Here is a 27,604-nt window from a genome sequence, read left to right on the forward strand (position 1 = left end):
GGGAATAAAGGGAACGGGCTGAAATGGTAATCTAGAGGTATTAAGGGGTAAATACTTAAAAGAAACGTATTTGTAAATTCTTCTGTATTTTCAATGAAGTATGAACATTCATCTTTTATTTTTAGGATGCTGATGGAAGACACAGAAAGAGGAAGCAGCAAGTGCTTTGTACATACAAAATAGGCTGGTATGCCAGGAACTGAAACCTTACTGGTTAGAATCAGTAAGTTTTGGAGTAAAACTGTAAGTGGTGCTTGAATTTTAGAATCTGAGGAGTCAAATCACCTTTTTTTTTAAACTGTCCTTTTGCCCTAGGCGAAGTGGAACTTGCCATTTAGATATGAAGTGTCATTTTTTAGAATTTGTAGAAATGTAAATTTTTACCAACTGTTTGAAGTATTTTGTCAATACAAAGAGGTATATGTCATAAAAGCAGTTCTAGCCTTTTATTTCTGACAGTGGAGAGAACCGGATAGTTCGTGTAACAAAATATAGACACGGACAAGGTGCATGATGTCTTCATAGATGTGCCTTTTTAGTTGTCAAGGTATTTATATGTGAAGTATAAGAACATAAAACAATTTATAGTAATAAAGTAAACCTCCTTGATCCTTAGACCTCGTTGTTGTGAAAGTCATTAATATGCTGTAATGAAAGGGCTAAGTCAGGGTATTGAGCTAAAGGTGGTAAATCCAGGGCTGACATACACAGTGCTACATTTAATTAAGTTAAACAATTGGTAGTTTATTTTAGTAACGAAGTCTGTTGTGCATTAACTGTGTACCTCCTTGATCCTTAGACCTCGTTGTTGTGAAAGTCATTAATATGCTGTAATGAAAGGGCTAAGTCAGGGTATTGAGCTAAAGGTGGTAAATCCAGGGCTGACATACACAGTGCTACATTTAATTAAGTTAAACAATTGGTAGTTTATTTTAGTAACGAAGTCTGTTGTGCATTAACTGTGTACCAAGCCTAAATGTATAGACTGGAGAAACATGAGTGTGCTTTCTCATTGCTTTCTATGTCTACAGTTGCTAATTGTGCCCATCTCACTGCCTTTCAGTGTGACAGCGTGTCTTGGCTGGCCTTTGCAGCCTGGGAGCTGATAGCGAGGGGTGAGGGGTGGTGGCAGGCGGGCTGCTGGGTGCTTTAGGAAACAGCCCCTACCAGGTCCAGGTCGGTGTTCTCCTTCAGTACTGGTGCAGCGCTGAGCGCTGCCTTCCTCCTGCAGGGCTCACACAGGCTGTGCCCATGTACACGTACACCAGCTCTTAGAGAGCGCTGACTCAAGGTTGTTATTTTCAGTAATTTAACTTTAGATTGATAATTGATTAACAATTATTACTGAGATCACCTCTGCCTTGAGGTGAAGCTTTTCAAGTTTTAATTAACTTTGTAGCTCTTTAAATGTTAGTTCTACTTTCCTCTTCCAAATGACTGTTAAGAGGTCAGTGTCCACAGTTGTTCTGAGACTACTATTATGACCAGTTTTCACATTTTCCTCTGTATAAGTCTGGATTTAAGAGATAAAACTAATGTCATTACTGAACACAGTTAAACTTAAAAGGTGTCCTTTTTTCCTTCAGGTCTAGGTATGGTGGAAGCTGTGGTTCATGATCTACCCCTACTGCAATCCCATAGTGTACTAGACAGTCAGAGCTTCACAAAGGGTAAAAAACAGTGCTAGGCTGAAAATTGAGACTTTTATTTAAAAACTGACCAATAAAATGCCCTTGCAGAATGCAGCAGTGTGAACTCTTCTCCTCAAATCAAATCCCTGCTCAGAGATGTACACCTCTATACTCTCAAGAGTACCACATGGAAGGAGCATCGAACTTGATTTTCACGTTTTTCACATGTTGAACAATTTCAGAATCAAACAGCATATTTTGGTCTTTATTCTAACAAATGATACAACCAAAAAATTACTATTAGTGAAGGTAAGTTAAAAACATGGACCAAAAAACTAGTAAGATGCAAAAAAAGTGACATTGTTTCCATGATAGTTACAAATTGTAAGGAAAATAAATGTGAAACTGCAGCATTACAGGAAATTTGTTAATACAGATTAAATAATGCAGTTATCCTTGCATGAATTAAAAATCGAGAACAAATACATTTAAAAATGGACAGTTGCTTTGAATATCAACAATGTGGGTTTCCAGCACAAATATATCCAGAGTTGTTTTTTTTAAAACAAATCATTTGAATACATAAATCAAGAATTGCAGTAAAGTGAGTACAGTGACTGGAACAGCAGCTCCTTGAAAGGAAGAAGAAAACGCATTCCCTTTGACACAAATTAAAGCAATGTTTTGGAAGACCAGTAAAACAGTTTGGTTAAGAAACAACCCCTAGAATTTATTTGCAACAATTTCTTATTTCAGTTTACCAAAATTAGTGGCTGTCTTTTAAGACTTTTTCATAAAAAAACCTCTCATCAATCTGAAAAAATTATGTGGTGAGATCAGAGAGAAACACCACCCAAACTCTGCGCTGAGGTTGTCTCTTTCACAGCCCTGGTACCCAGAGATCTCCCCTCTGGGCATCGCTCCCGCACCATCAGCTTCACCTCTGGGAGCCCCACAGTGCCAGCAAGCATCTTAACACCATGGTTCTTGCACAGGCTGTGAAAGCTCCCTCTCCCAGCCCAGCTGTGTGCATCACAAGTGATACCACACAACTCCACTAGTAGGTCCAGAAATGCGTTTTTGTTACCCAGAGAGCCACATTGCATGGACTTGTGTTGCAGTGGAAGCCCCCACACATGCTCAGGTGGCATTAAAAACATGGGAGCTGCCGGGCTTCTTGCTACGCAGCAGTAACGAGACAACCTCTGTGGATATGTGTTCATTGGAAAGGGACAAACCTTCCTTAATACCTAACGTGGTCTTAAGGAAAAGATGAAGGGAAAAAAACAAATTAAGTTCCGCTAGATCAATCCTGCTAAAAAAGGTAAGTTTTCCAAAAGATACCCGAAGAGGAGATCTAAGTGGTAACGGACACCAACGCCCACAGCACAGCTGGGGCCGAGGCTACACCTAGACGAGAAACACTTCACCCACCAACAGCGCCGACAAAGCTTCTGCGTGGATGGCTCCATACTGACAAATATGCAGTGTGTCAGTACAATAAAAAAAACACAACCTTGCAAGCAAAACAACTGATATTGGATAAAACATTTATACCGCTGTGGACACAGCCACTGCTGGAGAACCGCGCCAGCACAGCTGCGCTGCTGGGGAGCACAGCAGCTCACAGCCCCGGGGTGCTGCCGGTGGGCCAGCACACGGCTCCCCAGCACAGGCTCAGCCTAACGCAAGACACGTTCCTCTCGCTAACGAAGACTCCTACAGCTTTCAGTGTATTGATCAGCAAACCATGCCCAAAGTGTCCGTACGTTTTTAACAGTGTTTTAAAACTCATCACTAGGAATGTTTCAGACAGAAAACACATCACCAGAAGTTGGAAGGAAATGTACCGAGAAACAGTTCACCAATTCTTACTTAATGAGGCTGTCACAGGAATCTACAAAACAGTCACTGAACTGGAAAGGACAATCTGATGGAGTCAGATCATTCGGCTTCGGAGTAAGAAGAAAAGCAGTAGTATGTTCACTATAACAATGCAAAAAGACTACAGTCAACAAAACCTGTGTCCATTCTTCTCTGCTGACGCTCCAAATTAAAGCAAGCCTTAATATAGCAATCCACTATAAAAAGTTTCTGCAAATCTTAAAATGTATCAAAGTTAGTCATTGTGTAGTCATGAAGATTTAAAAAAAAAAAATCTCCAGAGTCCATGGAAATCACTGACCACATTTCCACAAACTGTAGTGGGCTTCAAGCCATACCTCACTTGCCACCAGAAGCGAAGAGTCTCTTCTACAGGCAGATGGAGATATACAGAACCCTCTATTTCACATAAGGCTACACTCAAAAGGTGATAACTGTTGTTAGTGGGTTTTTTTTTTTGCTTGTTTTTTGTTTAAAATCTAGAACCCAGTCCATTGCAGTTGCTACGTTGCCTAAAATACATAGCCCCAGCTACGTAGGCTCCTTCCTATGTGAGCAAGCTCTGTGATATTTTGGAATAACCGAAAACACAAAATAACAAAACACATGGTTCTTCCTTTCCCTGTAATACTGAGGAGAAAAAAATAAAAATAAAGATTTCTAACATTCACTTTATGAAGAAAAATCCTTCTGCATCTGCTGAAGTTTCCAAGCAACTTTATGGCACCCGTACTCTCCTCAGTTTTGTGCCTGCCACAAAACCTGATCCAGCAGCACTGCCCCAAACATTCTTCTCTGCAGTAGGTATTTGTAACAGAGGGCAACGGGAGTATTCGGCATTTGGCCCCATTAACGTTTAATCCTGACCTCCAGCACCGACTGGATAATTCAGCCTCTACATACATTCAATCTGGGTCTCTTGTGGTAAGCATCTCAGCTGGTTCTAAGCAAGAACTCGAGGTGGGTGTCAATTTATACCATAGACGTAAAACACTTTAGGAATTCATAACAACTTGGAAGAACAAGTCCTATCATTCCTACCAAATGTTCAACATCTGCTATTGATACAGTACTCAAACATAATTACAAAAATTTTACACTTCCCTTTCTTTTTTCCCTATTGTTTTTTTTATTTGATTTTGAATTAGTAACTCCAGTGTATCAGTCACAGTCTGCAAAGTAAGCACTACTCACCCACCTAACATGCAGGTTTAAAGTGATGCTGGACAAGGATCAACCTCAATTTCCTATTTGCAGCTCATCTTTACTTTGCTGATAGTGATTCATCAGGACTCTATTTATAGAGTGGATACTGTATTTCTCTAGAGCAGCCTCTTTGGGTTTTATACAGATAGATTCCAGAAGTTTTGAAATAATTTCTCCTTCAGACACATTTCCACATTCTATCAATGTGCCTGACAAGTCAGCTTTTATTGCCTTGTGATAAGCTATCTCCACGTATCATCCGCATGGTTAGTTAGGTTGGTTACCTTTACTAAGCATTGATGGTACTCTTCATAATAAATTTTGATACTTAACTCTATTATTTCCAGAAAAAGTTTTAACTACAGTGCACAAAGAATATAATTTTGAAAATATTTACATTTTTGTACAATTACACCACAGCACTTTAATCTAAATTTCTTAATACAAACAAATAGCACCATTAGCCTTTTGCACAAATTCTTTCTAACAAACCAAAAAGCTGGATTTTTGTCAAATTAGGAGACTGGAACCACTTGGAATAAGCTCAAGAAGCAGCTCAAGAAGCCAGAGTACTGAAACCCCTACCTATTAAAAATAATAAGGGGAAAAAAATGATTTGGAAACATTCTAAGCATTTGCAAATAAAATCCTCTAAGGTGAGCCCTATTCAATGTGCACTACAATTGAACTAACTTCAAGAAAACCTTTCTCCTCATACAAAGACTTGACGCTTGAGCTTATTGTTCTAGGAACTCTTTATAAGCACCCCATGTTTCCCAGCGGCTGCTAAATACAAATACGAGATAACCTAGTTGATGTTCAACCGTTACGGAGCAAGTCTCCTAAGTGAACATGACAGATGAAGAAGAGTGGCGACTTCTAGCTAATGAACTTCCGAGCATGCTAATCAACACGCATCATGGACACAGAGGCCTTTCTGAGCCAGTTTGAAGAGAAGTTATGTGCAGGGCCAATGAAAGCAAGATTAACGAAGAGCTCAGTGAAGAAATTAATGGTTCAGAGACATGGATAGCACCACAATGGATTGCACTAAGGTGCTAGAGGAGGTACCTTATTCCCTGCAGAGTGAATGCTATTTCTGAAGTGTATTGCAATAGAAAATGCAATTGTTTAATGGTTACCATTTGGTTCATTCAACTACAGAAAACACATTCCTCCTAATATGCATTCAACTAACATTCAAATTACTGAACTATACATAATGATACATAGTTTACAATTCTCAAAAACAAAGCTTGAAAGAATGTAATACGGTCATCTTAAAATATGGTGGGATGTTTTAAAGGACTAATATCCAGCTAAGACATTTCCACTTTTATGCTAATGGTCCAAGAGTGCTTTTTGTATCACCAAGAAATGTAAAAAAATTTAAAAACGAATGATAGTCCTCACAGCTGTTAAGTATTCTCAGGGTCATTGAGGTGTCAGACTACCACGCTTGCAGTACTGGATGTATAAAAGTGTGAACAACACAGCAGGAGACTTGCTGTAAATCAGGAACTAGATTAGATGCCCGTTAGAGTGAGTATCAGTACATCAGTCATTTGATGCACGTTCCCTTTTCTTCTGGATTAAGTTTATCCCTTCCTTTATGACCCACTCCTTTATCTATACCTGTGGGCTATTTGCATCCATTTGCTTTCACTGTGGTACGCTGGTATTGTTATTTTGTTATTCACCATTAACCTTCCAGTTTAATTAGAGATCAGGAAAACGGCTGGGGTCCTCCTTGTAATCATCAGGAATAGTGAAGATGGATTCATCAAATTCATCGTAACGGAACTCCTGAAAAGTCACAGTGGCTGTGATGGTGGGAAATACAGGAATATCTAGATAGGAAACAAACACAGGGAAAAAATCAGAGATACACAAGCTTACCAATAATTGCCAACCATTATTTAAGGATTAGTAACTTCAGACTTGCTTAATATGTAGAAGCTTGTTTATTATTTCACAAGATGGCAACTCAAAACTCCTTAAAAAAAAGGAGGCTCTTTAAAGTTACTTCAGAAAATGCTCAGATACCCTGAGCAGGGAAACAATATCCAATTCAGTACACCATTCCAAAAATATTAACATAATAAAGTCAATGACTTCCCTTTCTTCATGCAGACTGATATCCAGGGAAACCTTCCCCTACTGTTGTGGTTCAGCCTGGAAGACTGCTGAACACCACGCAGTCTTTCACTCCCCCCACAGTGAGACTGGGGGCGCGGGAGAGAGGAATTGAAAGAACTTTGCAAGAACTCATTGGTCGAGATAAGGACAGTTTAATAAGAAAGAAAAAAAAGGAAATAAAAACTAGTAACAAAGCAAATAAGCAAGTGATGCACAATGCAACTGCTCAGCACCTGCAGCCTAATGCCGAGCCCAGCCCCGAGCAGCACCCCCCGACGCACCCCAGCCAAGCCCCCTGTTTATTGTTCCCCATGAGGCCATTTGGGATGGGACATCCCTCTGGCCAGGTGGGGACAGCTGTCCTGGCCCTGTCCCCTCCCAGCTCCTTGTGCACCCCCGGCCTGCTCACTGGCAGGACGAGCTGTAAAGTCACTGACCTAGTGTAAGCACCTCTCAGCAACAGCTATGCCAGGGTTGTGTTATCAGCACTGCTCTCACCCTAAATCCAAACCACGGCACCACGCCAGCTACTAGGAAGAAAATTAACTCTATCCCAGCCAAAATCAGGACATACACAGAGGCTTTAGTTAAGCAAACCCACTTTAAGTCGGAAGTATTTTAAATTGAAAAAGGATTATATTTTAAAGCAAACATTAAATTGAGGTTGAACGCTTCAGAATTATCCTCATTAAAATGGGCTTATCCATGAAATAACTTAGTAAACCAAGCAAAAATCCAAGCCTCAATCCATAAACAGAACTGTGCAAGTGTGATAGGAGGCAGAATACAGTCTGTTCAGAATGTCCAAGCATAAACAGCTTACTGGTATGCAAGAAATCCTCTAACATTTAGAAGACATACTATTACTCTTTGACAGTTTGTGCTGTGATAATCAATACCCACGAATAAATTGTTTCATACATTTCTATTTGGTAGCAAGGGTAATGTTTTCATTTCTATTTATTTGTAATTGAATAATATGTCACCAATAAACTTTGAGAAAAAAGCAATACAAAAATGCTACAAAGTACTTAACTCGTGACTAAGATGATGCTTTAAGGAAAGGACACTTCAGCTTATCTGTATTATTCTTAGAACAAGACCCTAGCATTAGGAAAATGTAAATTACAGAGGTCTCTTCCTGGCTAGGGCTATAATCTCCTTTGAGCTGCAGATTTTTTTTCAAACCAAACATTGCAGTACTGTAACTATGTTCCCCTGAAATCTACAGCAACACACTTATGTAAAAGTTCTTTGCTGAAACTCAACAGAATTTTTGGACACGCTGTATAGAATAAACACACACATTTTGGAAAAATAAACAAGAATTGTTAGAGTAGCCTTACCTAATTTTACAGGAAAGCCTGGTGGAAGCTTCATTTGAACAAATTCTCTAAGTTTGTTAAAGTGCTTGAAGGGTGCAATTACTTCTAAAACATTCAATAATCTGGAAAGGAGAAAAGATTTCATTACCAATTGTTTCACAAGCTTTCCCCTCTGGAAAAGACAAAAATAACCCGAAGAGCAAGGTGCTGTGAACGCACAGATTAACCTGTTAAAAATAGAGGAAGTTGGCCTGAAGATGATACAAGATTTTAAGAAGTAATAAAAGGTGATAAGGATTTGAAAAGCTACATCATGCCGACTGTACGTATGTATAGCTTCACTATCATCGTCACATTCAGTTCTTAATGATCCATACTGTACTATCATCTGCATACAAACATCAAGACATTTGTTTCTTGCCCTCATTTCACACCAGAAGCTGAAGCACTTACTACCACACCCTCTTCTCTAGAGACATATGGAAGCTGACATGGTTCCGTATTGATTTAGAGGATATAACTTTGTGCTAATACTTGTTATGGGCACAAGTGGCTTAGTATTCTGTAGAATCAGGCACATGAGCATTGCGACAAGTTCACAACAAACCTCACCAAGCCCCTGGTCTCACCAGGTAAGTGCTTAGCTCTTCCGAGAACAGGCATGCCAGCAGTGAGGTCTGTAACTTTAACAGTTTGCTTGCTTAACAACATGACTTCATTCATGGTTTTTAAACCACCGAAGTCCCTAACCTGAAGATACAAAGCATTCTGCATTAACATATTTCCTACAGGTAAGTAATATTTATGGTCAGTAATTTTGACTTACGATTCAATTCCTAAGGGAAATTCCTGGCTCATAGCTATTGTGGCTTTAAAGGTCTTCTTGCTTTCTTTGCAGACCAGCTCTCTACCCAGATGAGGAGCCCTGCAATGGGGAGAAGGACAAAGTCATTTTTTCCCTCTCAGTGGAACCTCAGCTTTAGAGGAAGGAATCAAGACTCAGGTTTGAAAAGCCAGTAAAGAATCCCAAAATTAAAGCAAATACTTTAAAACAGAAGCTGTACATAGAAAAAAACATCAGTTGGTAGCCACCTCAATTTAGATTCCTATGAGTTCTGCTAAACCTGGAGACAAGACAAACAGGGAAAAGACAAGAGTCTTCAAATAACTGCACATGAGCCTTATATTAATAATTGCTATAGAACGGCAATTACCTAGAAATACATTCACCAGTTAGTTGCAGAAGTTAACCAAAATAGTCTGTATGTGAACAAAGTAGCAAAGTTTAAGTGTTAAGTTTGTTTCATAGTCTCTTCGCAATCTCAGAGAAAGCAGAAAAGTTATTGTCACTAGAAGACAATAATGGAAAACAGGACAAAGCCAGAAATAGAAGAACAGACACAAGGTAACAGACGTTACTGTCATCTGATTTCTATTAGCTAGAACCTCACATTTCCATTGAACACCCTTTAGGTTATCAGACTATTAAATGCTGCTCTTATCAAAATAGACACATTCTTCTATGCGGATCAAGCATAACCTATTTATTATGCTTGAATATTTATTCTATTTTAAATACAAAAATGAAAGTGAAAAAATACATGTGCATTTTTAATAAGCCTGAACTGTAATATCATCATCTTCCCTGGTTACATCTGCCTATAGCATAACCTATGGTATCTGTGGGGGGAAAAAAAAAGGGCTTATTTACTTCTGGGCCCTTCTACATGCAACAGCTGGATAACATTCAACTCTTGAAAAAAAACTCAACTGCTTGGATCTTTTACAAATGAAGCTACTGTAAATGAATTTAAAATATAACTGCTCACTACCTAAATACATGCCTAGAGGAGAGCATCTTGAAAAAACCTCACTAATACAAGGAGTTCTGTATGCCATTGTACTCCAGAAGAAGTGTGTTTTCGCACACTGACATTGCTACTAGGCTCATTAAATTTTAAACACCGTGAATTTTAAACACAGTGAATTGGAGTATTTATTACTATCACATGAAGAGATCAGCAAATTACAGCAATGAAATTGACAGAAGAATCTTCTTTTAAAAAAAATGCCAGCTAAGATGCACGTATTTTCAAAATGTTTAAATTTCAAGCCATAGGTACCAGGCACATGACCAAACAGTATCTTTATCGTCAACTGCTTGTGTGTACAGGTATCAGCTTGCCAGCCAGTTTCTTCAATCCACAGACACACGTTAAACATCGAAGCAATCAACAGCAAGATTCCTCTGTCCCTTGAAAACTAAAACCAAAAGCACCCACAAACCACAGGACAGTGAAAAAAAGTACCAGCAACCTAACGGTGTCTATGGAAGTTAATGCCAATGAAACAAAATCACTTACTTTCCATTTTCAGCAGATATGTACTCTTCCCATGTAATTGTATTGGGTGATGGTGGAGTAAGTGACTGCCGTCTGACAGGCTGTTCAGAGAAACAGGTCATAGCTGTTTATCTTTCCATGTATTCTCTTAGAATTTTGCTATTCAACAGATGTACTAGGTTTGCAGCTGATACTTCACATGGCTTTTCCATCCCCTACTCTTCCTTTCATAGGCTGCATTTAGATATTACGCCTCAAACAGCAATTTACACAAAAGCTGGCTGTTTTAATGCTTTGGTTAATCAGTTAATTCAAGAGCCTGAATGACAAGTAACAAACCACAAACTAATACAGAAATAAATTAATCCTTTTTAAAAGGCTGTATGCACGCTCCCAGATGATGTCTGGCTCATTCTGAATAGCTCTTGATTTCATGGTGATAATAACAGGCTTAGTCCACTTTAATGAAGCTAAAGGAAAACATGATTGAAAAAGAGAACCAGAAGGGCATTCTAAACAACAAACATTTGGTGTAAAGAACTTAGTGATTTGCCAAAGCTAAAAACATCTTTTATTAAGATACTAATTATGACTGAAATACTCAATATATAATCAAAGAAATTTCTCAATGTGTGCACTAATCAGGATAATTAAACTAATGACTACAATTACACTTATAGGTCATATTTATTACTTTAAAATACAGTCGTAATAGAACAAAAACACCCATAAATTATTAGTGTGAAAGTTTATTCCCTTCTGCAAAAAAATCAGTGTGAAGAATGACATAAGTATACCTCAAAATTTTGTTCCATTAAGTTGCCACCTTTACTCAGGCTCTCCATGATAGCTTTATTTCGAAGAATATCCTCTTCACTGAGATGTTCTCTTCTTTTTCTTGATTCTAATACAAGTCCATTAACCAGGTAAAAGTCTGCCAAAAAGTTTCCTACTCTTTCCTATAAGAAAGGAATTAGATGTGAATTAATTGCAGAAGATAAAATAAAAACATATAAATTCCTGTATATACACATAATTACATTACAGTATGACGACTACAGGATTGAAATGTTGTAATTTCAATTTACACAACCAACCACGTGAGCTATCATTGTACACTCCCAATACCATACATACAGCACAAACACAAGAGTTCCATCAGAAAGAAATATTTTGTATCAATGGAAACTAAATGAGAAGAGATTGTTTAAGAATCTGAGAGTGGCCAAGGGAAATCTGACTAAAAATTCCTTCAGTGACAAATTATATTATAGTTTACATGCATTGGTTTTTTTGTTTGTTTTGGTTGGTTGTGTTTTTTTTTTTACATGTGTAAAATATGGATTTCTTATTTCATGAAAGGAAAAAGTTCCGAAACACTAGCTCAGCAGAAAACTTTCTATGCATGGCACAACTTGACATCCAGGTGAGAACAAAACCTTTCAGAGCTAGTCACCGGAAAGCAATTTCCTACTTAGAGAAGCTCTGAAGGTGGCTGTTTCAATGTTTTCACAGCTAAGAATTTGTACCTCAAACAGCATGACAAAAACTGGAAGGAATGTGCAAAGGAAACTGCACCCAGAATGCTTGCATCTTCCTGTGTTTCACAGACACAGGAGCATATAGGAGAATCCTTACCATAAATCCTGGCATGAATTTGCACAGACTATATAATCACAGAATAAAGTTATTTTCTGTACAGTCTGTTTCCCCCCCACACACACCAGCTACAGTTATCTGCTTCCAGGCTACCATTTTCTTAAGAAGGGAGTCTGTCAGATACACTACGTGGTCAAAGTAGGGACAGTAGTGAGGGCAGGGAAAGCATCACCACCCCACCCCACCCCTCAAATGTCTTATTCTTTCACTTCCTTTTTTCCCCAATCACGTTGCCATAAGACTTTCTGAACTTTGTCCCTGGCAACGCCAGACTGTGAAATCTTCTTTTAGCTTACTGTTTTGTCTTCTCGAAAAAGCCATCCTGTTTGGGCACGCGTGAAGGTAATTGATTTGGTTGATAATGTTGCTGAGTAAATATCACTGCTCATCAGAATGTCAACCTCTTCCTCTGTTTCCATCTCCGATTCCTAGAAGGAAAATTTCCAAATACAGCAAAGTACCAATGATAAATTATTACTTCTTAAAACCTAAGATCAATGCACCTATTCTTTTGGAACCTTTCCCAGAATCAGCATTTCCTGAATTTTCAGCCTGTTTTACAGAAGCTGAGCTGGTTAACAAAACAGTTTCATCTCGGACATTTCATCTGCATTAATATTTAAGTGTGACTTACCCTGAAGCTCACCAGCCACACCCTTTGCATAAGCAAAAATCCATGCTTAAGTGATTGGTGGGTGAAGCTATAATTATAAACTCAAATAAATACTAGGGGACCAATGAGTCATACCCTTGCACTGTTTACAGCTACACTGGCCACAGAGTGACTGAACGGGTGCAAAGCAGCAGCAAGCAAGCTTGAAAACCTACCCGAGGACACTCAAAGTAAGCCCACTGGAAAGATGAAGCGTCATGCTTCAAACTTGAAAGCCTGTTTACCTACTCAGAATGAAACAGTCTTTTCTAACAGGATTTCATACTCTAGGTTTTTTCCCCATTTAGAAGTCTGTATCCAAACGCAGTTCTTCATAAGACAATTTTACGTCACCAACAGAGCTTTAGTTACATCAGCTGAACAAAAAAAAATACTTGGTTTGTATTACTTTGTAGTTTGGGTCTTTTTGAGAGGCACACTTTGTTTAGTAAATTCAGTCAGACTTCTGATGGGCAGTAAAAGCTGGAGGTACTTCACACCCTGCGTTCACACGGATACTCACCTCGTGATGTATTCGCTGGTAAACTTTTTGTTCATTGTCTAAAACTACAAAAGATTCAGAGGGCGCTGCATCACCATTAAAAATGAAGCTTAAATCCCCTCGTTGGCACTTCATGTCTGTAAAGTCTATGAGAGTTGTGTCCAGCCTGTGAAAATACACCAATATTTTAAAAGAAGTTACCCGTAAATACTCAAATAGGCTGGTACTTTCTGTTTTTAAGCAGAAACTTTTTTTTTGTCACAACCAAACACATTAAGACCTAAGTCTTCTCAAAATATTCCATAAATTAAGCCTGGATGTAGAAATAGAAAATTAGTAAAACCACTTAATAGGTTTCACATTACAACGTCTACCATCAAAAATACATTTCAAGCTATTTTTACACTAGCTTCATAGAATAAGTTCCATCTTTCATCACATGCCAACATCTCGCCAGCATGCAGCCAGTGACCGTGGTGGCCAAAAAACACACGAAGGAGAGGCGGCAGAGAGCATGAGCTGCTGCAGACCCTCAGACCAGGAACGACCTCCTCACAATGCAGACAGGCCAACAAGCACCTGCCTGCCAGCAGGGACCACCCCGTGTGCCCAGGTAAAGCACCACCTGGAACATCTCACTACATTTGGGAGAAAAAGTGGAGGCATCAGCTGGTTCCAGACTAACCTGCCCTGGGTGCTAGAGCACCCTTCATATTGTACATAATATAATTTAAAATACAGTGTTTTATAAAGAAAAGTTCATCTTTATTTCAAAGCTGACAGAATGAGGAAGTGACAAATTACGTAGCCAGCATGTGCATTGAGAAATGAAACTACTCCATGAGGCAAGCATCCTATTCCACAAGGAGCAGCAATACCAGGATGCGACCCATCTTAGAGAGAGGACTAAAAAACAGACTGAATTTTCATTTGATATATTCTAGTTACTGTTGCTATTTTTTTCTCTCCCCAACACAAAAGAAAGACTTCTGCTGACCTGAATAATTCAGAGACGGAGCCAAGGAAAAAGATCTCTCTAGCAACTCATATGCATTATTGCTAGAATATTTACTCCTCCGAAACAGATGGTTAAAGAACCTGAATTTAGTAACCACTTCAGCTTTAAGGGGTGATTGCTTAATGCTCATCATATATTGGCCTCTGAATTCAAGAAAGAATCTGTATCTATTTCCTTTGAGAGCCAGTCTCATAACTCCCAGCTATACAAGCAGAGCAGAGAAAGAAGGAAAAAAATGCTCTCAGACTCAAATCTGACCTACAAAGTCATTCCATATACCTATGCTAAAAGCTTTAATATGAAAATAACTTTCTATAGATATAACCTTCTGAATCATAACTTTTTTTTCCCGTTAAAGTTTAGGAACCTAAACTGAAAAGACAATTGAGTCTGAAAACACAATTTAAACCAGTTGAGCAGCTGAGAAAAAGTCCAGGATTTTGTGAATCTTTCTCACTGAGCATTTTAAAAAGAGAAACTATACGACTTTTCTTACTCCATAGCCTGGAACAGCAATATTTCCCCACAAAATACTGGAAGTTCATTTACTGGACTTTTTTTTTATATTACAAATACCAAATTCCTTTTTTTCGGTGTCATGTCTGGTAGATGCAGCCTTATGCAGCTCAACTATTTTTGCTTTATGTTAAGTGACTCAGGAATTAGAGCTAGCATCAAACTGATAGTGGAAAAGACGACTGTAGTTCAAACCACTTCCTGCCTCTGAACACCTACGTACCAACACAACAGTGTTTCACAAGCATCTGCAGATTCCTTGGTGATTTCTTTCACACCACACTGGAACCCAGCATTTTCACTAACATACAAATATTTGTGACTTCGGAATCACAAACCACAAATCAGTACTTACCTGATATTTATACCTTGTTTGTGTATTTTACAAGCATCAGAAGGCAGAATTCGGGAAAGTAAAGGCACTGCAAGTAGGGACAAAGATTATACAATTAGAACATTGAGGCCTCTGCAAGATATTTCTATTAAAACTATACCTCACCTTGAATTTCTACGCATTGTAATACAGAAATACAACATACCCATTTTCCATCACAATCTCTATACAAGTACAATTGACCGACAACATGTTTTTCTAATCAATAACTGTAAGACTGATACATAATTGTACAGAGTACCTTCAGCATTGGGATAGATCTTTAAATATCCTTGTTTTAACTGAGCTAAACCATTTATAGATTATAAAAAATTTGTCTTGTAGCTGATTGAAATTTTAATTTGATGATTTGATATTTTACTTAAATATTTTATTATACCAGCTGAAAGCCCAGCTACAATTAAATCGCAATACACACAAGAAGAAAAATCCAATGCGCTTTGCTTTAAAATTACAAGTAAACATTAAACAACTGGAGGAACTGAGAGTCAGTCCAGTATTCTGAGATGCATATATGAGATGCAAGCTGTCCTTATTTTAAAAAGCACCATTTACTTTATAGTATCAAGTACTTCAACTATGCTTATACGTAGATATATAAAATTACTAACTTAAATTTCCACCAGTAGCAGATGATATCACCAACATATTTTTAAGTTATTCAGACATGGTGACCATTAACACATTCTTGCTAATTTATTTAAATTTTTATTCTTCTGATAGGAGGATGAAGAAATTGAGAAATGCTAAATGTTATACTGCCACACAAAGAAACTAAGATTAAGGCTTGAACATTGTACCACGTAGCTGCACTGAACTGGAAGTTGGGCATTCAGAGTACAGACTGAAATTCAAGGAATTAAATGCCACCAGTCCAGTTATTCAACGGGATCGTGAATTTTCAAAAATACAAATCAGAAAAAAATTCAGCTTGAAAGAATTGGTGTGTTGAAGACTGACTAGGTTATCTCCCTATGAAAACGAATGTGCAACCACTTACCCCAACTTTGAAAATCCCAGTGAAGCTCTAGATAGAAGTCACCTAGCTGAGAGGAAAAGAATACATTAACAAACATTTTAGTCTAAATGAGAAGTGTAAAATTTGTTGGAAGTTAGAGGCAGAATTGTGCTCTGCCAAACAAAGAATCCTTTTTTTACCCTCTGATGCAAGTAGTTGAGTCAATACTGAAATTAAACGTTTCTGAAGCTTTAACTACAGTAGAATCAACAATGATAAAGTTATGTAATTCATTTAAGCTAGCATTTTTAATGATTTTTTTTGTTGAAAAAATTAATACAGCTATTAAGCTGTGGATTTGAAAAGACTAATGGTAAATATCCATTAAAAAAAACTAAAGACCACTGTTTGCTTTGATTGACCACATCCAGTCACAGGGAATTATATGTTATAGCTTAAATTAATGAGTCAAGTTTCAGCTACCAGTATCCACATATACACATTTCATACTATCTTCTGGAAATACACAATACCATAAACGCACCAGTCAATTTCTTCAAGCTGTATCCAAATGCAAAAGCAAAGCAAGGATTGACATGATTTAAAAAAATCAGCAATGTTGCCAATAGACTGAGGTAGTCATATTTTTCCACTCCACTACGAAAACATGCAACTTTAAGACAGGTCTTGCACTAGTAGGAGCAAGGAACAGCAGAGCCGTTTTAGTAAAGCTGTCTGCTTGCTGTCACACAACTCAATTTTCTTCACTTCTAGATTTTTTTTCCTCCCTTGGATCAATGAAAAACATAGAAACATGGGCAGAGCATATTCAAAGAGTGCACTACTGACAGAGTTTAGCTCAGTTTTCTGATATATCGTTTAATTAAGATAACTGGTTTGCTTTCTGCAAACCCACTCGTTTTTACCATCTGACTATGCAGAAGCTCACTCCACACAGAGGGAAATAAACACCCGTGTTTTATAATCACAGTTCTAGCACACTACCAGTAGCAGTAAAACGTTGAAACTGAGGAATCTGACCTTTTCTTCTTAGTCTCTCTAAAGTCAGGAATGTTTTACTGTGATTGAGAAAAACTGGCTGCTGCATGAAGATGAAGAACTAGACTGAAAAAAAAACTTTCTTTTTTTTGGGTTTAAGGAAGCCTTAAAAGTCAAATGAAAAGTGCAGATTTCTTTAACTTTTAGACTGCAAAGATGACTAATAGGTCTTACACAAAAGTGGTTGAATTCTTAGAATTTGAGGAGGAAGTATCTTAAAAACACACACAATTCTGTGACCTTTTAAAATGGACATTGTAAGCTCAGATTACTATTAAGAGCAACTAGATTTGCACAAGCACGTAAAAAGTCTTTTTGTAGTTTGCTAGCACATCCTTACTAAATGAACATGAGCCACTATTTTCTACCACGCTTTTGTCAGCATAACTGCCTTGAACTTACTTACCTCCTTCAGGGCTTTTAATAACCGAGGTCGCTTTTCTTCAACACTTTCCCTGGACTGCTGTTTCAGCTTCCTTAGGAGTGCTGTAACTAAACAGAAATTAACAATAAGGAAAAGGTATGCTATTTGGTTGTTAACTGCAGGTTAGGGTTGGCATTCAACATATTTAGAAAAAAAAAATCAATGCCAAGGTAGCATTTCATTAGATTTATAGTTATATAAAGTAATTATAGTTTATAAATATAAAAACAGTTATATAAAGTAATTATACATAACCCACTATGATCACAACAGGAAGAAAAGCCTCGAACTGTTTATATTATGACATTCAATCATGTCAGGAAGGCTTTTTACACAAGTTTATACACATTTTAGTAAACATGTATATTACTGAACATGAGCCTACAGATAGAGAAAATTCTTCAGGAGTGAGGAGACTATATGCAGAATGTTGTTAGTGTAATACACACTAGCGCATTAATATCCTGTGAAGTAGAACAGCAAGTTTTCTGCTGGAAGACATGGTAAAAATAAATACTATTACACCCACTAGCGAGCAAAAGTAGAATAATTTACTTTTTACTACTTCATATCTGAAGTAATTCACTTCAGTCACCGTATTCGTCTATTGACCTGCTGAGATACAACATAAAAGCAGTATCCCATTGCCAACTGTTATATCAAATATCATCCATATGGCTACTATGCACAGACTAGCTCCTATTAAACAATCTCATATAGCTGAAATCCATTCTGACACCGTAACTCCTAATTTAAATACAGAATGCTAGTTTATAACTTCTACAATGACTTTAAGCAAAATCTTAACTCTGCTCAACATTATGTATCCTAATGCAATTTCTTTCCTATCAAGGTAAGGAAATGGGCATGTGTCAAGCTTGTCATATCGTATTTAAATATTAAAAAAAGTTGATCTGATTAGGATAAAATCTCCAGAGAACTTAAGTGTGGGTATTATATAAAAAAATAGCTTGAAAACCTTTGTTTTCCTATCCTGAATGAGGTTTCCGTTTCTGATTAAATGGGAAGCAGAGGTTCAGAGGTTCTTACTCATTTGTCTGTCTCCGTAGCTGATGGCTTCTGCAAGAGGGCTCCATCCCTGAGCATTTTTCACCTTTACTGGAGCATTATGGGCTAAAAGCAAGTGGGCACATTCTGTAACAAAGCAGTAATAATTATTTACAGTAAACATAACGGATCCATCAATATCATTCATGGAAACAGTAACATAAAAAAACAGTAGATATTCAATATATTAAACGCTTTATCAAAACACACATCCAAATTCTGAACACAAACTATAAACCCATTTTTAAAAACATTTATGTAAGTACTTATAGTATTTTCCTATTAAATATGAGCACTAAAAGCATAATTGGTAGTCAATGACCAATTACATCACCACTGGAAGTATTTTCCTTCTGCTTCTTATATTTTGCTTTTTATAAAGAGGTATTTTCATAAGTGTGTGTACATCCTCCCTCTATATAACAGATATTTTAAAACTGACGTCACCTCTCTCCAATAATGCACAAAGCTATATATTTATTAGAAGTTTCATGCCCTTCCACATGCGGCAGCTGCACGCAGGCTCCCCTCTCCTTATCTCACCCCCTTTGCCCAAAGGTCAGTGGTGAACTCATTTCCTAGAAATCCACATGAGGGCACAGAGTTTTTACTAAGTCTTGAGAACCCTGTGCATACAGGAGGAAGAGAAAAACCTGTCATAGCAACGGATCCCTACGTGCTACAACATCTTGTGGTAACATGGCATCTACAGGAGGCAAACAAGCACACTTTGACCTCGGAAAGCCTCAGAGTACGTGCATGACACGCTGTACAAGCGATGGTTATGCCAGGACTAACGCTGTGGATAACGGAGCCCTGATAACACAGCACACCACCTGCAGGCTCGCGCTCCCCCAGCACGGAGCTGGTACTACTGTGCACTACGCTTTTTGTCAAAGCCTCAGTAAGAGCATGCATCAGTGCCCCCCGATGCCTGGCATGCACGTGCCGTGCTGTCAGAGCAACGTTAACGTCCCATAAATATCACACAAGTTCCTAGCGTAGCCACAGCTCAGCCTGCGTTCCCTTCCCTGAGGGTTAAAGCTGGTGAAGGAATCAGGAGCGGCCCCTAGAACTAAGAAGGGGAGGAAGCTTTCAGCGTGTCCATGTTCTGAATAAGCTGCCCTCGTTTTAAGTGGTTCTTCGGTTTCTAACTATGGAACGTTTCCTCAGCGCATCTCATTAAAACCAACCTGACCCATCTGCGAGTGACACAGCAGGATCAGCCTGGAGCTGTGGGCCGAACAAGCCGTCTCGTTATGAATAGGGCAGTCACGAATAGAGGGACTTCCTGGATTCTTCACCCGCAGGTGTTACAGGAAACCCTACCAGCCATGCAAGATACAACCACCGTGAGTCACTGGCAAGCACAGCGCGCGGAGAGGAAGAGATACTTCACTGGTGAGTCCACCATCTTTGTGGTAAATAAACAAAAGCCCTAACTACTCTGCCCACAAACAGAGTGGTGTTTTTGTAGTTGCTTAGATAGTGCCTATCAATAACAGCTCTGTACGCTGAACAGGCAGATAGGCTTCGCTAGCCAGATCACATTTTCAGATAGACACACGGGATGTAAATTCACCCTGGAATTCACAGAAGTCCGGCTATAATGCTGCTGTGTAGGGCTGAACAGTCTATGTGCACCAGCCCAGAAAGGCAGAAAACTGACCTTCAGGATCAACGAGACAGACTACCACGGCAGTAAAGGACCTGGGCTTCGTGGTGGATCAAAGACTAAGCAGGAGTCAAAGTCAAAGCAGCAAACCCAGGTGCTGTTCTTGACATCACACGCAAATATTCCTGCTCCAGTCAAGCTACATAAAGGCTTACCGTACACATCCTAAGTGGTTTAGGGTTTCACACGCGGGACAACTGACAAAGGAGCCAAGAGGGGAACTGCAAACTGAAATCTCAAATACGCAGCCGATGAGAAAAGGAGCGACAGGAAGAACTGCCTCTCCTTGCCATACTGTGCTGGGGGTTTGTCAGCACTGAACAGAGAGGGCTTTTAATCCTAGAGCTGGAAGGTAAAATAACTGAAGTTCAAAAGAGACAGAATTCAACTGTACTGAATTAAAGGTGATAAATTCTTCCATATCAGTGTTATTAGAAGAAAGATCTTTGTTCAAAATCGTTTGTACTTGTTGGTGTGGTATGATACCGTTGTAGCTGACAATAGCTCTGCTGCGGAGCAGTAGCACGTGCCAGGTGCAGGACTCCCATGGCTTACCAAAACCAAGGCATTCTTCTTTTTCACTACTGAAACAATTTTTTTTCTGTCATGGAGACTGAACAATTATATTCCAAGTTCCTTCTCAGTCTTAAAACATGCCTACTTCAACATTTTCTATTAGAAATAGAAATCCCATGCCTTGAAAACCTGCTGTAAAAAATTTCCAAAGGATGTCTACAAAGATGACAGCCATCACGGACCAACAGACTCCATGGTCCTGTAGCCTCGTGCTGGGCCCTGCGCAGGGCAGTCAGTCTTCAAACACAAGGAACAGCTAGGCAGTGGGTCGGAAATCTGAATCAAGTGAATGAAGGAGTATATGAAAGACAGGGAAGCGATTTTCGCTCACGCTGACTGACTTACTCTAGGAAATATTTTTATTTGTAACTGGGAAAAAGCTGAAGAGGGTGGTTCAAGACCTCCAGTGAGCAGATTAGTAACAGCCACAGTGACACTTAACCAGAGAAGTGTTGAAGAGGATAAAGGGCACCACCACATAAAGGGGAATTAATAAGCTTTTGGTACCATGCATTAACGGCACATTAAAATAGAGATCTGCCTGGACCAAGTCTCCCCCCACTTTAACTGTCTGGACACCAAAGAGGAAACGGGCACGCATATGCTTGGCTCCATTGCTTAGAGGTGTTTCTTGTTTCACAATCTTCTATGCTCTTCCAAGTTTCCTCCTAACTCTGTAACAAGACAGAAGCTGGACCCACTCACTGCTCTTGTTCTAGGCTCAAGGAGGAGCCCAACTATTACAACTCCCTCCCCGGTATTCTGTCCTTCCAACCTAGCCCATTGCCTACCTCATTCCTTGGTTTTGGCCTGACCAACAGCCCTAACTTCTCAGACTTCTCTCTTCCAAATCTGCATGACTACTTCGTTTTTGGAAAACCTCTGCTTTGAAGTAGTTTGAAACACAAGACTGCATTCAGGAAAAATGAAAAAAAAATCTTTACTCTTGCCCCTAAGCCTTCAGGATAATTTAAGAGCAACAAAATTGATGTTTTTACCAACCTTTATGCCCCAACATCACAGCAAGATGCAGAGGAGTGTTTCCTAAAATAAAGTGGAAAAAAAAAGATATTAGATTCAACATAACAGAAACCATTGCAACTCCCAGTAGAGTTGCATACACAACTTAGTATGTATTAAGAAACTTCAGGTACACGACCTAGCGAAGGAGCACACCAACATACACCAGAGCAGTTGCATTTTTAAGCAAGTCCTACGTACAGTCTTTTGATTATATTTGTTAAAATAAATACAGCTGGAACATTTCTTGGGTCAACAGAGCTTTTTAATTACATCTTGAAACTTGCTCCAGCCAAAGCGGTACAATTACATCTTCAAGAAAGCGATAACCCAAACCTCTCACTTACCATGGCCTGACAAGTATGGTATTTTATAAAGAATGACATATCTAGGGTAAAAGCTACTCAAAGATATGATACTGATTAAAGTTTTAAGAGCATATTTTATGAATTTTTCAAAGACTTGGTATACAATTTTCTTCTAAAAAAGCAAATGGACAGGTTGAAAAATAACGGTAACTTCACTAAAAAAAGCACATTGACCTTTCGGATAGTTTAGTGCCACGTTTCCAAAGAAAGCTTCCAAGATTATTAGCAGGTATTATAAGCAGGACTGCTTGACTCGCTACGCATGCGACACGTTTTGTACTTCTGTTCTTAAACACGCACAGTAAGGGACAGGGAGTTGTTTTGCTGGATTAACACTGCTAACAGAATTCTAGAGCATTTTATTTTTGTAACTTAAGGCTGTAAAATCCTTCCATTTAACTGTGTTACTCTGTATGCTCAAACATTTTCTAGCAAAGCTAACGAAACGTACTGGCAATTCCAACACGTGCGCTTGATTTTAGGGGTATTTCACAGCATCGCGTTAGCAATAAGCACTCGCTGCACACCAGGGATGATGCCCTGCACACCCAACAGATGTGATCCAAAACATTCATGGGCTGCTACGCACGGTGATTACCAACGTACTGCAGTATCACCAAATCTCCCATCAAGATAGGCAAGCAGGCAAAGGCAGAGTTTACAAGCGGTTTTCGATCAGCTACTCAGCACACAGTACAAATTATTCCTGCGGGTCACTAAGGCTCTCAGACAGCTACCTCCCAGCCCACTGAGCACACCCTAACTAGGCTAACCTCAAATTTTCTATTAATAGATTTTGTAACAACTGCGAGCCAAAGCCATAATCCTGAATCCTGGATGCACCCAGGCTTGGTTAAGGGATGGAAAGGACGCTCCTGAGCAACGAGCCTGAGAAGGAGCCCGACGACACGCTCAGAGAACTCAAGTTATGCAAGTCCGGGCAAAAAGCTTTCCTCACCTTGTCAGCACTTCACCAGGAGATGTGTGTACCTCTGTTCTCTCTTCCATTCGTTACTTAGTGTAAGAACCATGCTTTACGTTTACTTAACAAAGGACGCTGCATACTAGGAGGCAGGCGGCCCCCGTCCGTACAACGGCCTGGCACTCTGGGAAGAAACAACAAAACGAAAGCTAACCGGGCCTCTGACAGCTACACTGAGAACTGGCAAACCTCTCAGCTGATAAACAGGAAATGCAGTTGGGCAACAACGTACATCGTTTCAAAACTCCTCCGGACAAGGCTCTGAGCTGCCTGATCTGATTTGGCTGCTCTCTCTGCTTTGAGCAGGATGCTGGACGAGGGTACCTCCAGAGAGCTCTTCCAGCACGGGCTTTGCTTTGATTCTGCAATCTTCATCGTGCCAAAAAGTACGGAATTCAGAACTGAACTGCAATCCGACCGTGCTGCAGCCTCCAGCTCCGCCACCCGGACACGAAACACGTCCCGTCACCTCATCACAGCAACTGACCGGGGAGCGGAGGCTCCTCTAGGACAGCCCCCACCCGGAGCACACGGACTAATTCTGGTCACAACTAATCTGACGGGAAGCGCACAACTTTTCACGCTAACCCGTTTTCCCTACCCGGCACAGCTAAGCTCCCCAGGCAGGCCAGGCGGGAGGCTGGGAGAGGGCAGCTTCGCTCCTTCCAGCCGCGAGGACGCCCGAGCAGCTTGGGTGTCAGGCTCCGGGACGAGCCGCGGTGGCAGCGCCATGACGAGGGCTGCACACGGGGCTGCCACCCGTAGGGAGAGGGGGTGCAGCCTCACAGCGCCGCTGCTGACCCGCACGGTTCAGCTGTGATTATTTACAGCGCCCTTCTTTTGATGACTTGAATGCAGTTTAATCATTATTTGTTTGATGTGATCATTTCTAAGCACTGCAACACCAAAGTGCAGATACCTGAACAGCTGCGATCGCATTCATCTCCTGTAGTTTCTCTTCTGGCAGCAGCCTGATCCACCACCTCAACAAGCCTCGCTTACCCCTGCCACCTACTGAAAGTTTCCTCAACACTGACAGCTTGGGGAAATCCGCACGGACGCTCCCTGCCCGAGTTCAGGCTGTGTCGCCCACGGGGCCTTATTCTGGGACTGCAGCGGTGCAACAGGGCCCGAAACCCCGCACGCCTGCAGCCAGGGCATGCAAATAAAAGTCGTTTGCGCAAACACACAGAGCCCAGCGCTGTCCTAACGGGAGGTCAGAAGTTCTGCGCGCACGCACGTAGAGACATCTGGCACGCCTGCGAGGAGGACAAGTGTTTTTCTGTGGTAACTCAGCAAGATTTGTCTATTCCGAAAACAACGTTTTTATTTTAAATCTATGTTGAAGCTTTTAAATGTGCATTCTAGCAAAAATAAAAGTAACCTAAAGCATACACCTACAAGTTTCCCCAAAGAAACCCTCTTCAGGAATAACGACACTGGCCGTACCGACAGGTGATGCTTTTTTTTGAGGTTAACTTGGAGAGAGAGGCAGGCTGCGCTCCGTTTACAACACACAGCCAGTGTTTGTTTTACCCGAACACCCTGAGTTTAACATTCTCCAGGACTTGGCTTCTCTGCCCTTAACCACACACTAAAAATGGAACCGAACTATAAACAACAATTGTTACTAGAAGTTCTTCCTCCCCTCCATCACTTCCTTATCACGCACTAGGACTCTTCTGGCTTGCTTCTGAGCGTAACCGTAAGCTGAAGCTATCTGCCCAGGTAACTCACAACTCAAACACGTAAACAAGTGACGGGTGGATTCAGGCAGAAAGAAAATAACAACAAGGAAACGTTCGTCAGGCCTTTGGAACATCACATCGAGGGTTTGGTTTTGATTTTTGTTTGTTGGTTGTTTTTTTTTTTGGTTTCGTTTTTTGAAATCTAAGAGCAAAGAAACACTGAAAGTAAAAGTCAGGAGAAAGAGCAAGAGATAAATCTACAGCGCTCCTACTGTAATCAGCAGCGAGAAAGCAGAAAGACGTTCATTTGAAAAGGATTTGTATAGGTATGTAGATATACAGATACGTGTATATTTATATATGTATATAAAAAGCTGGTATCGATGTTTGTGACACGCTGAAGATGATAGTGCAGCAAAGGTGTGTCAGGAAGTGCCCTCAAAGTGCAGACACTAAGCTCACAGCGATGAGCTATTCAATGAGGAATGAAAAGAGATGCAGGGGAGAAGTCAGCGGAAGGCATACAGTGACAAAATTTCTTTCCGAGTCTGTTGCTTTCATTCTCCTAGCCTTTGCTGCAACGCTTGGAATGAAGATGGCAGGATAAATATATCTGTAGCTATATTTATAGCAAACCACTTAGAAAAATGTTATGACAGTTGTAAGAAATACTCCTCCCCATCTCGACTGAGAAAACTGAGCTGCAAGTTACACCAGCGTGCATTCGCTTGTTGCGGAGTGCCTGGTATCATCACGGAGATTGCTTTTCATTGCTAATTATTTATTCTGCTGATTGTACCAATTCTGAAGATTGCCCTATCTTAATACGCGACTTTACTTTATGTAATACAATTAAGCAAAACAAAGGGGACGTTTATCTCCCAGCCAGAAGAAGAGCGTAACTCTACCCTGTAATCACAACTCGTGCAGAGCCCACATCCGGCGCAGCTCCCACTCTCCAGCAGAAACGTGTCACGTTACTCCCCAAACAGACAGGAAACGCACAGATGAAAACTAACCGTGGAATGCAAGCTGACTCGACGGGGAAATTTGTTTTCTAACCGTGTAAAATATTCCCCAAATCAAACATACTATTTTAAAATAGACAGGTTTTGAATATTTACACGTTTTAAAGTAACACGAGGCTGATACTTCTGCTGTTGCTTCTCTGTCCAAAGCGAGCCTGCAGGGGAGCAGGTGACAAAATTTCAAGTCCCAGAAGCAAAGAATTAGGTTGTCAGTTTGTTTGGTTTTTTTTTTAAGCCTGGGGGGAAAGCTAAAGATAACCCCACCTGCAGCCAAAGGAGCCGCTCCTAAGCGACCCCCATACATCGTCAACTCCAAAAGTGGACAAAACTTAAAGAAATAAATACTTTTTTCAACGATGCACCTTTGGACACGAAGCAAGGCCTGGTACGAGGAAGCTCTTCCAGGAGGACGCCAGCAGCAGCGAGGGGCTCGCGGGTGCCGACAGAGCCCCGAGAAGCCCCGGCCAGGCGGGGCAGGGTCGCGGTGCCCTGCGGGAGGCCCCGTTACAGCCCCCCCCCGCCACCTCCCCGCACCGCGGGCGGGCCGGGGCCGGGCGCTGAGGCGGGCGCCCCCCGGCCGAGCGGCAGCCCGGCGGCGGCCATGCCGCGCGGAGCGGCACTCACCGTGGCTGTCCTTCTGGCCGATGCCCTGCGTGCGGATGAGGGCCGAGAGGCGCCGCACGTCGCCCTTGAAGACGCACTCGTGCACCGGGAAGTGCGCGGGGCCCCTGCCGGGCTCGGCGGCCGGGCCGCCCCCCCCGCCCGCCGGCGGCGCCTTCAGCGCCTGGGGGCCCGAGGCGCGGCGCCCCCCCCCGGCCCGGCCGCCCTTGCCGCGGCCCGCCGTGAAGCCCCCGCCGGGCGCCGCCGCCGCCTCCTCGTCGCCGGGCCCCAGCAGGCCGCCGCCGTCCTTGCAGGGCCGGTGCTCGCGGCGCACCGAGCGCAGCTTCTCGCCGGTCATGGCCGGCCGCGGGAGAGCCGCCGCCGCCGCCGCCGGACGGAGCCGCTCACAGCCGCGGCGGCGCCGAGCCCCGGCCCGTCGGCATCACCCCGCCGCCAGCAGCCCGCGGCGCCGAGCAGCCGGCACCGCCCCTCGGCCCGGCACCGCCCGCCCGCCGCCGGGGCCCGCTCAACGGCCCGGCGCCGCCGCCATCTTGGCCGGCGCTTCCCGCGAGAGGCGCGGCGCGGGGCGAGACTGGCGGGCACCGCGAGAGACGGGCAGCCCCGCCTCCCTTCTCGATCAGGCCACGCCCCCCCGCGATCAGGCCACGCCCCCACGATCAGGCCACGCCCCCCCCCCGCGATCAGGCCACGCCCCCTTCTCCCGCCCCGCGCCGCTCCGCAGCCCGAGCCCGGCGCGGAGCGGTGCGGAGCGGTGCTCGTAGGGGCGGTGTGCCGGGCTGCAGGCACGCTGTGTGCTCCACCACTGACTCCGGGGGGAGCAAAGGGCAAGCGGCCCGAGAGCTGAGCTCTGCGGGGATGGACTGAGCGCC

The 27,604-nt window shown here is 41.6% G+C and overlaps 1 protein-coding gene across 1 annotated transcript; it reads right to left on the reverse strand.

Moving 5' to 3' along the window:
* Positions 1-1,684: 1,684 nt before the first annotated feature.
* ANKRD13C (ankyrin repeat domain 13C) lies at positions 1,685-27,288 on the reverse strand. The gene is made up of 13 exons (XM_067001713.1): positions 26,739-27,288; positions 22,031-22,072; positions 18,760-18,864; positions 17,692-17,777; positions 16,269-16,314; positions 15,230-15,296; positions 13,362-13,506; positions 12,483-12,614; positions 11,325-11,486; positions 10,549-10,628; positions 9,012-9,110; positions 8,207-8,307; positions 1,685-6,571 (listed from the first exon to the last, which is right to left on the reverse strand). The coding sequence occupies exons 1-13, from the start codon at positions 27,070-27,072 to the stop codon at positions 6,441-6,443; spliced, it is 1,530 nt and encodes a 509-aa protein (XP_066857814.1). The 5' UTR covers positions 27,073-27,288; the 3' UTR covers positions 1,685-6,440.
* Between the last annotated feature and the right edge of the window lie 316 nt (positions 27,289-27,604).

This window comes from Anser cygnoides, chromosome 8 (genome assembly GCF_040182565.1).
Source record: "Anser cygnoides isolate HZ-2024a breed goose chromosome 8, Taihu_goose_T2T_genome, whole genome shotgun sequence".
Taxonomy (NCBI): Eukaryota; Metazoa; Chordata; class Aves; order Anseriformes; family Anatidae; genus Anser; species Anser cygnoides.

Excerpts from the sequence above, each read along its gene's own strand:
- ANKRD13C (XM_067001713.1), bottom strand. The coding sequence starts at position 27,072 with ATGACCGGCGAGAAGCTGCGCTCGGTGCGCCGCGAGCACCGGCCCTGC. Across the intron at positions 22,073-26,738 it reads CGGCCAGAAGGACAGCCACG|GAAACACTCCTCTGCATCTT; the intron begins GTGAGTGCCGCT and ends ACTTTATTTTAG. Across the intron at positions 6,572-8,206 it reads AGGCTTTCCTGTAAAATTAG|ATATTCCTGTATTTCCCACC; the intron begins GTAAGGCTACTC and ends TTTCCTATCTAG.